We start from the raw sequence: 14,797 nt of genomic DNA on the forward strand, positions 1-14,797 counted from the left end.
TGTCAGGCCATCACTGAGCAACTTGGGACACAGGAGAGCTTTCCGGCCCCAGAGACAGGAGTCCTGGGCTCTAACACCAGATCTGACTAGCTCTGTATCCTCAGGCCCGTCTTTGTCCCTCGCCAACTGTCAGGCACCTCATCTATGAAATAGGGCCAGCAACATCTTACAGATGGTTGACCTCACAAGGTCCCCTCCAGCTACACCAGCTGTGGCTTCTGGAACCCCAGCCCTGAGTTCCCTCTTTCTGCTTCACCTTGCCCTCTGCTGCTGTCAGGGGAAGCCGAGAATCTTTATCATGGCCCTGACCAAGCGTTCATCCCCACCCAGCCGCCAAAAGACAAAGCCAGTCAGCTGAGACGTGTAAGCCATTTATTGGTTCTCGGGGACAAGAAGTCAGGTTTTTTTGGCATCAGTACCAACATATCTCCCATCCCCCTGTGGCCACCAGCCCCTTTGGCCCCAGCTTCTCACTGCCAGTCAAGTTTATACCCTGAAATCCCTGTGGGATCCAAGAAGCCCAGGGAAGCAGGGATTGAAGATTCCGGCATTTAAATATATAAAGTGCAACAACATAGCTTATCAGGACTGAGCAGACCCTCTGTGACCTGGCAAAGCTGGGCAGAAGGACTGGGGTGGGGTGGGGGCTGGGGAGACAGGGGAAGTCACGCCATCTTCAGAGTCCAGGGTGGAAAGAAACCCTCTCACGTTCACTTCACCCGGCACGGTTTCGCAGTTTTTAAATGACGCTTAACCCATGCGGCTGAGTCTGAGACACACGTCTCTCGGCCGCCCTTCAGCTTGATTCTGTGGGCAAAGAACAAAGGGGGAGCTGGGTCACATGATTTGCCCCTGGGCTGCCACACACATTCCCATCCTCCCCCCCGCCCCCCCGCCCTGAGGATGCCCCCAAGCTGCTCACTCTGGGCCTGTAAAATGAAGGCACTGCAGGAGACCTGGGGGGCGCATGGGAGGGATAGGCTGGGAGGAACACCCAAGCTTCGGGGAGAGTTTATTAAATTGAGTTTCTCCCTTTTCTGAAGAGTGTGATTCATTGTATTTGGGTAGGGTAAAGGCTGCAGACTCTCAGGATTAGCTAGTATGGAAATTTCACTCCTAGAATATCTCCGAGGGCTCTCGATCCATCTTTTCATGTGTCTATGTCCATCTGGAACCCTCACTCATTGCTTTAGATTCACTGTGAGTGTGCGTGTGTGTGTGTGTGTGTGCGTGTGTGTATTTTCTGACCTGCCCACCCCTTTAACTTGGCGGCTGTCCAACTAAACTATACACCAATTCTAACTTTAATTATCTGGGTGATTGCAGACCAATCTCTCTATTTCCCTGAACTTTGGTGTTCATGATTATGTAAAAGGGTGCCCCCCGAGGGCTAGCCAAGGTAATACACATGAATGCTTTATAGATACCCAACAGCAGGGGTAAGCCACCTCCGTCTAACTTTGTAATGACCCCGTGACGCAGCTCTCATCTCTACTCCACTTCACAGATAAGGAGTGTAGAGGAGTACCCAGATAATGAGGTGCTGAACAATCACCTGCCCAGGGTCACCCAAGACTTGGGGTTGGCAAATCTGGAAGCAGAAACTAATTGTGACCCCCTCGTTTTTCCACTGCACAATAATTCCTAGACCCTTTAAGCCATTTCTTCTTCTGGGCATAAAATATTAAGACATAATACTCAGCTCCTTGGGGTTCCGAGAAACACAAGTCACTGCAGGAGCATGGGGCAGGGGAGACGGTGGGTATCTTTCCCGGCACCTGCTACGAAGCGCGGCGCTCTCCCTAGCGCCCATGCTGGGCTCTGCACCCAGATTTTGGCGGCTTCTCTCCAGGTTTAGAAACCTGAACCTGGTGGAACAGCGGCATCTAGCGTCTGCCTTTCTAATTCCAGGAGGGTTGGTTGCTCTCTGGAGGGGGGAATCAGGCTGACCCGGTAGGAGCACTCACATTAGACCCTTGTGGAAGCAGGTAGAGCTGGTGGGTTTGTAACACTGGATTATATGCTGGGGAATCCTTTTCTCCGCAAAGACGAAGCAACAGTTGGAGGATGACACATGCACTGGAAGAGAAGCACAAAAATGGTTTGCATCTGTTTCTTAATGTGGACTTCATTCCTCTCATCCCAGTGGTTAAAAAAAAAAAAAAAAAATCCCTTTCAGGGACAGACCCAGGCTTGGGGACCACACTCAGCCCAGTGGCTGTGTCATCCATCACCTAGTTCTGTATGTAGGCAGAGGGTCAGAACATGGGTTCAGACCCCGGCTCCCCACAAACCAGTTGTGTGGTCTTCAACAGGATGAGCCCTCGCCTGGGCCCCAGACTTCCCATCTGTCAAATAAGACTCTTTAAACTGATTTCTAAAGGTGTTTCCAGTTCTGTCGTCCCACCATGAGTGCACAGTTCTGGCCCGATATTTGGGTTCGAGAGCTCTGGACTCCACACTCTGTGGGGCCTAGTGAGTGTGGTACATGCAGGGGCAACTGTGGTCCATGGCTTTGGGGCCAGATTAGAAACTGCTCAAGGAGTTCCAACTGATGGAAGGACAAGGAAATAGCTTCCAGGAACTAAGAGGCTTCCTACCCTCTCTAGAATGGTCTCTACCCAGGCCTATAGCTCTGTCCGGGTCTCCCACCCCCACTGTGTGGGTTTGCACTCTCTCCCCCACACCCCACCCCCAAGAGACTCGAATTCCAATCCTGATTCCTTCCTCCTAGTTTTATTGTTTGCACAATGTCTTACATGTGCCTGGAATTAGGTCCGTCTTCTCTCGAGAGCCTTGAGGTCCAGCATTATCAGTCCCATTTTACCAACAAGGAATGCCCAGTTGGAGAGGTAGTCACTGGCCCAACACTTGCCCGACAGTGATGAGCACACTGTTCCAGTCCCAGTCCTGACATGAGGCTCTCCTTGTTACATGCCACCAGGTAGAGGCGAGACCCAGTCCTTCCTGTGCACCTCAGGCCTCCCAGGTTGTCCTAAAGGGCCTCAGAGTTCCCTGGACAAGGCAGGGCCTCCTTCTGCTAAAGCCAGCAGCTCAGACGTTATGCTCACCAGACACCTGCTCCCACCGGCCTCTGTCCCCACCCCATCCACATTCTCCATTCGCCCTCTTTAGGAGAAATTCTTCCCGGAGGAGGAGAGACAAAGGCACTGAGTTCAGGGCGACCCCTGCTCGCAAGCCCAGAGTGCCTGCCTGGGTGTCTGTCCCCACCCCCCACGCTCCCACCCCCAGGAGGAGCAAAGTGACTCCATCCACACTCACTGCTCCTGCTGTCCGCATCCCGAAGCCACAGCCCAGCCAGCAGCAGGCATGCCAGGGCCATGGTGACCAGCTTCATCCTGCAGAGTGTGGGTCAGACCTCTTTGCAGTGGTCCCGATGTGTCTAGTGAAGCTAATACCGATCCCGTAGGGCCCGGAGCTTTTATTAGAAGACCTGAGTGGGGTTTCCCAGACCCTGGTGCAGAGGTGGGGAAGTCACAGGGAGGAGAGATACTTACTCACGCCCAGTGACCACATGGAACACTCCTTCCCCCACCTTTCCTGGGTGGTGTGAGAGAGATGGGGAAACTTCTCCGAGTGCAGGAGCAGATAAGGATCTTGAGAAAATGAGTAGGAGTTGTCCCAGCTGAGTGGGAAGCGGAGAGAGGTGAGGGACAGGAAGTCGCCTGTGGCTTCTCTGACCCCACGTGTTTCCCTCCTGGACTGGAACTGCTGGCCCCGAGAGAAGAGGAGGGCTGAGGCATACCTGTGTTGAATCCCAGGTCTGCCGATCGGCTGTTGTCCAAACTCACATATCCGCAGTCACGTATGCCCTGCAAGGTGGAAAGAGTGACACGTGTCCCGAGGAGATGCTGAAATGAGTTCAGTGAGATTCGCGAGGTCCAGGGCCCAGGCCAGATCATTGCTTTTTCTATTTGTTCAAGCAGTCAACGCCCCTTAACACCGTGCCCCAGGAAAGACAGCCACCATTCAGAGGCAGCACCTGACCTTGGGCCGCTGCCTTTGGATTCACAGATTCACAAGTAAAAGCCACCCCGTGTAAGGTGAGTGGCGGATATGCCATCTGGAGGGACCGGGGGAGGACAGGGAGCGGCCCAGGAGCACTAGAGAGGCCTCCCAGGGGAACGCTCCCCCTCCCCGAGCAGAGCCTCCTGTGTTGGTTGGGTCTGCGGCTCCGGGAATGCAGGAGGAACAATAAAAATGGCAGCGGGACGTCATCTTCCAGGCCGCCCTCTTCCTTTACCCATGACTCTCTGGCCAGAAGGACGTTATGTGGAGGACACGTCGCCATAAGTAAACCGATACCTATGCAGGAAACAGGAACATCAGGTCTCCCCCTACCCTCTGATCACAAATACCTTGCCTTATATGGCTGTGAACTCATGCCCTGTCTTAACCCAAATAAAAGACCCACTCGACCCCCTCCCAGGCGCCACTTCTCCGACTCTCCTCTCTTGAGTCCCGGAACCTCGCCTGAGGACGCCTTTAATAAACCTTGCCTTGCACCCATCTCGCCTGGTGTCGTGTGTATCTCGCCTATAAAACCTTACATCCTGCAGGTGGGCTGAAGGGGAAAGGGGGCTGCCACCAGAGGAGGGGGCTTGTGTACAGGTGGGGAGGCATGGAGGGAGCCCACTCCCTCGGAGATGCCAGGCAGAGCCAGATCCTGGGGTCAGGAGAGTGAGTTGGGTGGGGAGATGGCAGGAAAGGCCTGTGCCTCTATAGCTGTGAAGCGGCCAGGTCACCGAGACACTGTGAGCCAGGCTTGGCATGAAGATACGTCAGTAGGTGCTCCAGAAGGGGTGGCTGGGCCAAACGCGTGTATGAAATCACGAGGCGGGATGTAAACAGAAGGTTGGCGAGGCTGATCTCCTCCAGTCATGCACTCCCCAGCTCAAGGGTGTGCACGGCTCCCCATTGCCAACTGGAGGACGCCCAAGGCCCTCATCTGGATGTTGGTGGCTCCTCATGCTATGTCTGTCTCCATGTTTGAGTATTTCCATCGCCCCGAACAGGCCGCTGGTTTTCCTACTGCTGGGATGCTGCTTCCATAGTGACCTCACCCTGCAAGGCCCTCCTCACTGTCTCCCACCTGGGGCTCTCTTCTACCCTTTCCAAATGCCGTGGTGCTCATAAAGAGCCTCCTGCTGTCTCCAGCAGCCTCCTCTGAAAACCCCCTGTGCCGGGACCTCCCACCGGAAGGTCTAATATCCCCGCCACCAGCCCCCGCCACCAGCCCACGCCGGCCCCAGAGTATTCTCCAAACTAACACCTGGGTGGGGTGAGGGGGCATCCCGACGTGTCAGAGCTGAACGGGTCCTCGAAGACCATAGGCAGCAGGGGCTTTTGAAGCTTTCTGGGAGATGGGACTGGGAGACGGGAGAGCCTTTGAACAAACGCAAATGTCCTGGCCCCATTTCAGAATCAGAATCAAATCTTATGTGCCTATACATGTTGAGAGTTAAAAAAAAAAAAAGAAAAACAAAAACAAAAACCTCCAGGAAATTCAAGCACAAGAAGAATCACGTGTCCAGTATGGCCTCTCCATTTTACAGATGCGGAAAAAAGGAGCCTTGGAAAGAAGCAACGCACCTGCCCAAGGGCACACAGAGAATTTGTAGTGGAGAAGGGACAGTGGACGCTGAAGCCATCTGACCATGTGAGCGCCACACGTGGCCGCCTCTGAGAACACACATCCAGCAAGGACCACAGCTATGGGCTGCTCCAGGCCAGGTCCCGCGCATCCCGCCAGCTGCTGCCCGCCCCCATAAAGTACCTCAGTTCCTAGAAATCACTGACCCGCTGTTGCGGCTCTGTGAGTCTGCTTGTTCTTGTAAACGGACATGTTTGAATTCCTTTACCCTCGTTTTCGCAGGTCTCGGGGGAGAAGGGAAATACACGCATCGACGGTGACCAACGTAACCCTAGGGCTTTCAGACTCACTTGGGACACCGAGAGAAGCAGCTAGTGCCCCAGGGAATTCCTCTCTCTTCCCTTCCTCGAAGGCACGCTGCCTGGCCCACTCACGAAGGGGACGGGGCTGCCCCTCCAGAAACGTACTTTTCTTCCTCTCCCTCACTGGGGCCACGGTGAGCCCAGGGGAAAAGAGGAACAGACACAGTTAATCATTCCCTCCCCTTCCCTGCAGCACTGGGAGGACAGGCTGGAGGCTCCAAGGACATAGGCACCTGGCACTCCCTGGCCGTCACCCACACCCCAGCTGGACATCTTCTGCTGTAGGCCTGCACCAAGGCAAGCACCAAGGAATAACTCAATAAAACATGCTTGTCCCTGCCTGGGATGGGGACCAGGGGCCGAGGAGGCTTTGATAGACAAGAAATACTGAACACAAACACTGAACCAGTTACCCTAAGCCACGTGTAAACCTTTCCTTAGAGAGAGGTTTGAAAACCATTGGAAGTTCCTGTAGGAAGGTTTTCTTATTAGTTATCTTTTTTTTTTTAATCATTTATTTATTTACTTGACAGAGAGAGATCGCAAGTAGGCAGAGAGAGAGGGGGAAGCAGGCTCCCCGCTGAGCAGAGAGCCGGATGCAGGGCTCGATCTCAGGAACCTGGGATCATGACCTGAGCCAAAGGCAGAGGCTTTAACCCACTGAGCCACCCAGGCGCCCCTCTTATTAGTTATCTTTTACGAAGTAGCTGCCTGCTGACTGAGAACACTTAGAGACCAGACAGAGCTCAGCCAGTGAGGATCGTTTCCTCCAGGCCATCCAGGAGCGGCCTTTACCGGACTGGAGCCTGGCCCTGCCTGCTTGTACACCTCAGCCTCATCCCCACCGACCAGGACACAGAAGCCCACGGGGACAAGTCCTTTGTCCAGCCCCGCGGCTGCAGAGATCCTGGCTCAGCATTGTCCCTCTTTGGGGCCAAGTCTTCTCAGTTTCCTCACTTAGGAGGAAGCATGTTATGGATTCTAAGATAACTGGGTCAGATCTCAGCCCTGCCTTTTATTAGCTGTGTGACCTTGGGCAAGTAACTTAATGCTCCTGAGCCTTATTTCCATGATTATGAAATGTGCTGCCAGCTGGACGGGTACAAACCGCCCCCATTATTTTGAAGACGAGCTCCCAACACCTTAACCAAACTTCGTGCTATTTGAAGGATTACATGAGGTTTCTCCCCTGGTCTTGGAACAGGGGAGGAAGAAAGGAAGGGAGAGAGAAAAAGAAGGAGAGGGGAATGAAGAGAGAGGAAAAGAAATGGAATTTGAATCATTCAAAATCATTGCTAGACACCTGCTGTGCACGAGCTCCTGGCGATACACAGACACAAGGCAGACGTCGGCTCTGCCCTCGTGGGGCTTCCAGCTCGCTCGGGGAGGCAGACACTGGAATTACTGTAGGTTGTAAATCCTCCAAAGGAGACAGTGTCTGAGGCTTCATCCCATGTCCCTGGCGCTACCAACACCTCCCTGCCCTGAGCAGCTTCCTGGTCCCTTTCCCTTCCATCCGGTGCTGCCTGACACCCAGCCAAGCTTCCTGGGGTCACCCACGTGAGCAGAACACCCTCTCTGGCCCCCAGCCCTGCACCAGCCCTAACTTCTCCTGCAAGCAGGAGGCCAGCCCACAGCATGGCCCCGCAGGACCCAAATGGAGTCCAAATGCTTTGTCCAAAGCATTGTCTGGTATTTTTTTCTTTAAGATTTTATGTATTTAATTGACAGAAAGAGAGAGAGAGCACAAGCAGGGAGAGCAGCAGGCAGAGGGAGAGAGGAGGAAGCAGTCATCCCACTGAGCAGGGAGCCCGATGTGGAGCCTGATCCCGGGACCCTGAGATCATGACCTGAGCCGAAGGCAGACACCTAACTGACTGAGCCACCCAGGTGCCCTCTTGACTTCTCTCCCTCTGTCAAGGTTCCCTCAACCCCTATTTCTCTCCAACTTTCAACACTTCCGGTCTTTTCAGGGGGCCTGTCTTCTGGCTCTAGAGGACCACATGAAGGAGACATCAAACTTCTCTCACAGCTGCAGGCAAACCCAGAGTGCCCGAAGAATGTCACAGCAGGGACCGTCACTGGCTTTTCAAGTGAGTCCACATCGGCTGAGCTACAGAGCTGACAATAGCTCGCCCCGCTGTGCCGTGGCGAGGTGCAGGCGTCTCGGCGTGGCATACAAAGTCTTGCCTGATGTGGCCCCCAGAACTCTAGCCATGGGACACGGTCACAGTTCTGCACATGTGCCGGGACTTCACTGCCCTGCTGCCTAGGCCCCCCTGTTCCAGCCCACAGCAGTCCCACCCAAGCTCCCAGGGCCAGCCGAGCTCATTCCTCATGGGGGGCAGCTTGCACTCCCATCACTGCTTGTGGTTCCCACACCTGCCTGGTCTGGAAGCTCCCAGAGGGCAGGTGTCCCCCCGTTGTGGTCTCTGCATTTCATGCCCCAGTGCCCAAACCCAGGTTTGCTGAAGGAGAAAGGAGGGTTCTTATTACTGGGGTCATCCCCCTGCCACAGATGAGGCATGGAAGCCCTGGGCCTTACAAGGAGTCAGGCCGGTAGTGAGTGACATAGCGAGGATGGGGAGCTCTGGCCCAAATCCTGTGCTCCTTGGTACAACCCAGTGCTCACTCTCCTGCCTCCCGCACGCGGACATCAGGCTGTTCGCAGTTTCTGAGTGTGGTCATGGGCACCCCTCCTGGTACTGGGTCTGAGTTCCTTATGCATTCATTCCTTCATTCACTCATTCACTTGGCAGGCATCTTCCGAGGGCCCGCGCTGTCAGTTCCCATGCAGACAGTCAGGTTTGAGAGATCTGACTGCAACAGCCAGAGTCCAGAGAGAGGGAAAGAAACACAAAACCCAGCAAGGGGCACAGACACACCAGGACCATCACCACGTGCAGCCCAGAGGCTGTGCACACCCAGTCTGGGGAGCGGGGGTGCAGGGTGGCATTTGGACTGACCGGGGAGGGGAGGGCGAAAGCGGCATTTGCTGGGCGGGGTTGGACAGGGTGGAGTGAGCTCTGGAGAGACGCCTGGCTTCCAGCCTCCCCAGCTCCACTCTGTGCACTGCTGGAATGACTGACATCTCCTGGTGGCCCCACCTAGAACCAGAATAATAACGGTACCTGTGAGAGGCTTGTGTGAAAAGAAATATGACATCCTTCTTCAGGACAAATGAGCAGTTGCTTCACAGCACACTGGTAGCCAGTGTGGGCTGCTGTCTCCGGAGTGTGGGGGCAAGCGTGTAGGCTGCAGGAAATGGCCGGAAGTGAAGGCGGGAGGATCACGGGACAGGGTTTCCCAAGACCCTGTGTATGGGGCTCTACTGGCAAGAGAGTATCACAGGCCATCTTACGCTCAGTACAGGGGTACAGTCAGATTCGTGGTTTGGCCAGAGGGCTTTTGTTAGACACTGAAGTACAGAATGAGTGGGAAAAGGCGGGAGAACTGGAGGTTTGACCAGGTCCAGAAGGGGTGACAGGTGAGGAGTGGGGTTCCATGTGAGAATCAGGATACAAGGTCTCTGGGCTCTGCTGCTCATTTTCTGTGGGACCTTGGGCAGGTCACTTCCTCTCTCTGGACCTCAGTTTCCTCACCTAGCAAGTGAAGAGTGTGGACCTACATCAGGGACTCTTTCCTCAGAGATGGGATTCGTAATGGATCATTTAGGAAGTTTTTATCAAAAGACACATGCTAGAATCCCACTGTGGGGGGGGGGTGGAGGCTACTCTGAACCCACGGCAGTTGGAGGGTCTTCAGATAATCTGGGCCCACCACATCACTCCATCCAAAGCCCGTAGCCTGGGTGCCCACTGAGACCCTCTCTGGCTTAACAGTTAATGACTCTAAGTCTCCAAGTTCGATCAAAGTCCTGCCCATGCCCCAAGGAGCCCCCTCACCCATCCCCAGTGGAACTGGTCCTTGGATCAGATCTATTATGCTGAGGGGGAGTGCTGGGGGGCCACCTTCCCCTTCTGGTGAGGATCAAGGACCACAGAGCCTTAAAGGGCCAATGCTAGCCCCTGAGCCATTCCAGCCCCTCCTCCCATACTAGGAGACATGGGGCACATTTAAAACTTAGAAAGCACCCAGAAGGCAGAAACTCAAAGAAGCCTTGAAGGCAAGACCTGGGCTCAGACGTGTTATAGACTCAGTGTTGTGCTTCCTGAGCTGTTTGGCCCTGAATCAGAAATACCCACCTTGCAAAGTTCTGTTGAGCATTCAAGGAATTGACAGGCGTCAGACATGCTCCACAGACAGCCAACACCCAGCAGAACACCAGCCCTTTCGTCCTTCTCCCTTTGGTCCCCAACCCCCACAGAGCAGGAAGAACCTCTGGGAAGAATTGGGGCGGGTCATCTCCCATTACGGATCTGGAGGTCCCTAAAGGAAGAGTGAGTCATCACATGGGGACCCCAGTGACAGAGCCCTGAAGACAGCCCCTCCTTTTAACTCCCAGGTCAGGCTTTTCCTCTGTGCTCTTCTGGCTTTGTGCTCATGTTCAAGGAGCTGTGCTGTGGCCAGAGAGAGAAGGTGGGCATGATCAGGGCCCCTAAGATGCTGGAAAGCCCACGGCCCACCTGGAGGCCAGGGCATGGTGCCAACTTTGCAGGGAGTGGTGGAAAGAAAATGCCCCAACCTTTCCACCCGGAAGAGGAAAGATGCAGGGACAGGAAGTGGCAGCAATATGACCCTCCAGTATGCCCACCGAAATCAACAATGGCACTGTGATTCAGGTGACACGCCCACAGACTGCTGGGAAAGCCCCCTGGGGAGACCTTCCCTTCCCTTCCCTTGGTGGCATGTGGACAGCCTGGGCCCCAGCACAGCCCACAGCCCAATTCCCAGGGCATCCTGTGCCCGAAGCCCTGTGAGACCAGGTTGTCCTAGGCAAAGATGCTCTTTTGTCTGTGTCCCTCCGGCCTGGCTCCAGACATCCACTTGGACCTGGCCCTCCCCCAGGGATGTTTCCATCACCGGGGCTGGCCCCCTGGGCTCCCGAGGACTCCGAACCCACTACAGACTGTGCCCTGAACTCAGACCCCTCATCCCACAGAACAGGAACCCTGCCTCAGATACACTAGCCAACAGAATTAGGACATCCAGGCCTCCTGGCCTCCAACTCAGTCCTCCACTATAGTGGAAGGAGCAAAGGACATGGGGTCCAGACCTCTGCATTTTGTCCAAGTTGCCATTTACTAACACCAGGTCAATTTTAATCATCTTCCTGAAGCTCTCAGTCATCATCGCTGAAACTGGTTTCGCGGTGCCTCTGTCTTAGGATGTTAATACGGACCCGTGTGCAAAGGCCCCCAGCTCAGAGCCGGGCTCATCTCTCATGGTTTCTGAGAACGCACAGGGTTTCCTCCCTCCCTGCTTGCTTTGTCTTAGACGCCTTCACAGCTGCTCTGAAGAGTGCATCTAAACTGGCCAAGTCCTATTTCTCAGCTCCCACTGGCTTGCTGAGCTTTGTCAGGGGCGGGTGAATTTCAGGAGCCAAGTTCACATGGGGAGCATCTAAAGTCAGGGCTGCCGTCTGCCGGAGCCTGCCAAAGTCCGCAGTCTCTGCGTGTCCCACCCACTGCCTGTGCCCGTGGCCAGGATAGGTCACATCATTTGCAGGAACCAGTGCAAAATAAGGGATCCTTGTTCAAAAACTGAGCGTGGCAAGATGGCCACAGCGGAGAGGGCACAGGAAGGGTGCCATGAAGACCGCCCTGCCCCTGCCCGCCCTCTGAGCATGTTTCTGCTTCATGCTGGTTGGGCATCTGTTGGTTTACTCCCTGGCATCTCCTCTAGCCCACTCTGGGTCTCCTCTACCCTGGCTGCAAGGTGACTTTCCAAAACCACATTGTTATGGTTTTATTGTTCCAAAGTTCTCAACATAAAGACATTTCCCAAATGAGCCGGAAGCTTCTATCTCAGTTTCCACCAGCGTGCTCCAAGTGACACATCACCTCCAAGTCATGCCCCCCACCTCGCAGCAGGGCCAAAGACCAGAGCTGGGGCCGGCCCGCCTGATCTACCAGGGCAGAGAAGGGATTGTGGAGAAGGGGCCAATGGGAGAAATCGACCATGTTCCTTCTGCCCATCGGAGGTCCATACTGCCCGTCCTTTCCAGCTGGAGCTGGAAATCTCAACAAAGACTTCTCCTACCCAGATAGGAAGTGATTCAGTCAGATGGAACACGTTGGGCACCCAGCATATATTAGGTGCTCGTTAAAGGAACCTGTCAGCACCGTCCTCTGCCCACCATCAGCAGATGGGTCCACTTGGAGATCTAGGGTGAGAAAGCAGGTGGGGGACACTAAGCCGCCCATGCCCTCTGGCCTGCCCTCTTGCATGCAATCTCACCAGCATCTCGAAAGGGAAGAGGAAATGAGTAGCCTGGCTCTTGTCCCAGCTCTGCCGCTCTTGAGCTCTGCCAACGTAAGTGTCTTTATTTAGAAGTTGTGGGTCCTAATCTTCCCCCTGCTTCGCTGACCAGAGGTCATGAGCCTCACAGCAGAAAACAGCGGGGTAGAGTGGGGGTTTGGCAAAACAGAGGGCTACCGACCCTCCCGTGCTCTCACCACTGCTGCCTGTCGCCTGCACCCCTCCCCAGCCAAAGGGCTGAAATGCTTCATCCGCCCCCTCCCCGCAGCTCGGCTTCCTCCCCACCTACATTTTCTTACACTGCACACTGGGCTCTGACCATATGACATCACCAAAAACAAAGTGGCCAAAGACACCAGTAACCCACTTGCTGCTAAGTCCAAGGCACCCTTGGCTTTGCCTTGCCTGACCCATCGGTACCCTTGAACCTGTTGACCCTTCTGGAAACTTCCTCTTGCCCTGGCTTCTAAGGCAGATGGCCCTCCTGGTAATCCTCCAAACTCTGTGGCTCTTACTTCAGAGACTTGGTTAGAAACTCCTTGCCCTCTGTTCATGCCTTAATTCTGATGTCCCCTAGCCCTCCAAGGAATGACAGTAGTTGATAGCTGTCTTCACTGTGTGCCAGGCACTACTCTAAACACTCTGCTTATGTTAGCCCTTTTAATGTTCGTCAACACCCTGGAAGGAGGGGCAATACCCCATTTCACAGATAAGGAAACTGAGGCCTAGAGGAACTGCCCCGGATTACTCAGCTAGTCATCAAGCAGGTGGGAACAAACACAGGCAGTGGGGCTCCAATTCTGAACCAATACGTCGCACTGCCTCTTGGCAGAGACTCAGCCCTGCGTGCTATACAAACAGCTTAGCTTACCCTGTGACATCCCTTCTAATCTTGCCACAACCTACACCGCCTATAGCCCCCTATAATCACTCTATGTCCCCAGCCTGGGTTCCACATGCTGGTCTTTGCGCACGAGCCCCTCTCTCCCTGGTCAGTGTCCACTCTTGTTCAAAAACACCTGCTCTGAGAGGCCTTCTCCTTTCCTCCCAGACCCTCCATTGCTTTGGATCTCGGGCCCCATGTGTCCCTCCCTGTGCTTTCATGTACTGCCTGACAGTGTTACTTGTCAGTCCCAAAGCCTGCCTTCTTGTCTAGGCTCTGAGCTCCTGGCTCAACACAGGGCACGTGGTACTGCTAGCAAACGTGGAGGTAACCCAGTGTGCTGACCCACGCGTCAACGGAGCTGGAGACTTGAGTCTTACGGAACCGAGCCTGAAACCTCAGTCTTGTCACTCAGGTCCACAGGGCTCTTGTAGGCATACAAACATGTGCACACACGCACACTCACTCCCCAGCTCAGAGGCCCTCCCTGCAGCCCTAGCTCTCGCAGGCCGTGGTCCTGCTTCTTCAAGGACTTCCAGGCACCTGAAAACCTGCCTTTTCCACAATGCTTTAACCCAACCCCGAGACACCCGAGTTTTGCATTCTTCCATATTCCGGTCATTTCATGGGGCCAAACAGGGACATCCTGACCACTGTGACATGTCCCAGGTACATGGGACTGTCTCTAAGCAGGAAGAAGAGGCTACCGGTCACAAAGTCACAATAGTCTTGATTTTTTTCTTGAAGATTTTATTTATTTATTTGACAGAGAGAGACACGGTGAGAGAGGAAACACAAGCAGAGGGAGTGCGAGAGGGGGAAGCAGGCTTCCAGCCAAGCAGGGAGCCCGATGCTGGGCTCTATCCCAGGACCCTGGGATCATGACCAGAGCCGAAGGCAGACACTTTAATGACTGAGTCATCCAGGTGCCCCTCACGATAGTCTTTATATGTTCACAGCAATTTGTGGCTTGCTTGGTCCCTTACACTATGTGCAACTTGGAGCCTCCCAACAAGGTATGGAATCATTACTATATATCTATTTTTAAAAATTTTTTAATTAACATATAATGTATCATTAGCCCCAGGGGTACAGGTCTGTGAATCGCCAGGTTTACACACTACACAGCACTCACCATAGCATATACCTTCCCCAATGTACTATATTCATCTATTTTACAAGCGAGGAAATCAAGGCACATAGAGATTAATGACACACATAGGCTTGCCTCCCCCTGAAAGCCCTCAGCCAAGAGCGGGGCACTGGGAGGCCCATGTCAAAGCAGCTTCATGCCAAGTGAACATGGGATGGGCCAAGGTACATAAGAAGATGAGTTTTCTCCAAAGGATGGCACACGGAGCGTTCTTTGTGCCCCCCCCCCACCTCTGTATGTCCTGGGGCCAGCCCCTGCTAACATCTGACCTGTGTCATGAAGCAAAGCAGGTGAGTGTGGGCGGGGCTTTGCGAATTCAGGTACATCCTGGGAGGCAAGTTGGATTTAAGACTTATTAAATAAATGTGGTTTCCTCCTTTGAGCCATACATAATTCCTTCTAAC

The 14,797-nt window shown here is 54.1% G+C and overlaps 1 protein-coding gene across 1 annotated transcript; it reads right to left on the minus strand.

Moving 5' to 3' along the window:
- Positions 1-710: 710 nt before the first annotated feature.
- On the minus strand, positions 711-3,358 carry LOC111151227 (C-C motif chemokine ligand 1). The gene is made up of 3 exons (XM_022509025.1): positions 3,283-3,358; positions 1,968-2,079; positions 711-807 (listed from the first exon to the last, which is right to left on the minus strand). Exons 1-3 carry the CDS (start codon positions 3,356-3,358, stop codon positions 711-713), a joined length of 285 nt encoding a protein of 94 aa, XP_022364733.1.
- Between the last annotated feature and the right edge of the window lie 11,439 nt (positions 3,359-14,797).

The sequence above is a fragment of the Enhydra lutris genome, unplaced genomic scaffold, assembly GCF_002288905.1.
Source record: "Enhydra lutris kenyoni isolate GAN:26980312 unplaced genomic scaffold, ASM228890v2 scaffoldscaffold26, whole genome shotgun sequence".
In the NCBI taxonomy this organism is placed as follows: Eukaryota; Metazoa; Chordata; class Mammalia; order Carnivora; family Mustelidae; genus Enhydra; species Enhydra lutris.

What these genes read in the sequence shown, in the direction of transcription:
- LOC111151227 (XM_022509025.1), bottom strand. Translation starts at nt 3,358, where the DNA reads ATGAAGCTGGTCACCATGGCCCTGGCATGCCTGCTGCTGGCTGGGCTG. An exon ending in GGATGCGGACAGCAGGAGCA is followed by an intron (nt 2,080 to 3,282) that starts GTGAGTGTGGAT and finishes CTTCTCTTCCAG; the next exon opens with TGCATGTGTCATCCTCCAAC. An exon ending in TGCTTCCACAAGGGTCTAAT is followed by an intron (nt 808 to 1,967) that starts GTGAGTGCTCCT and finishes CTTTGCCCACAG; the next exon opens with AATCAAGCTGAAGGGCGGCC.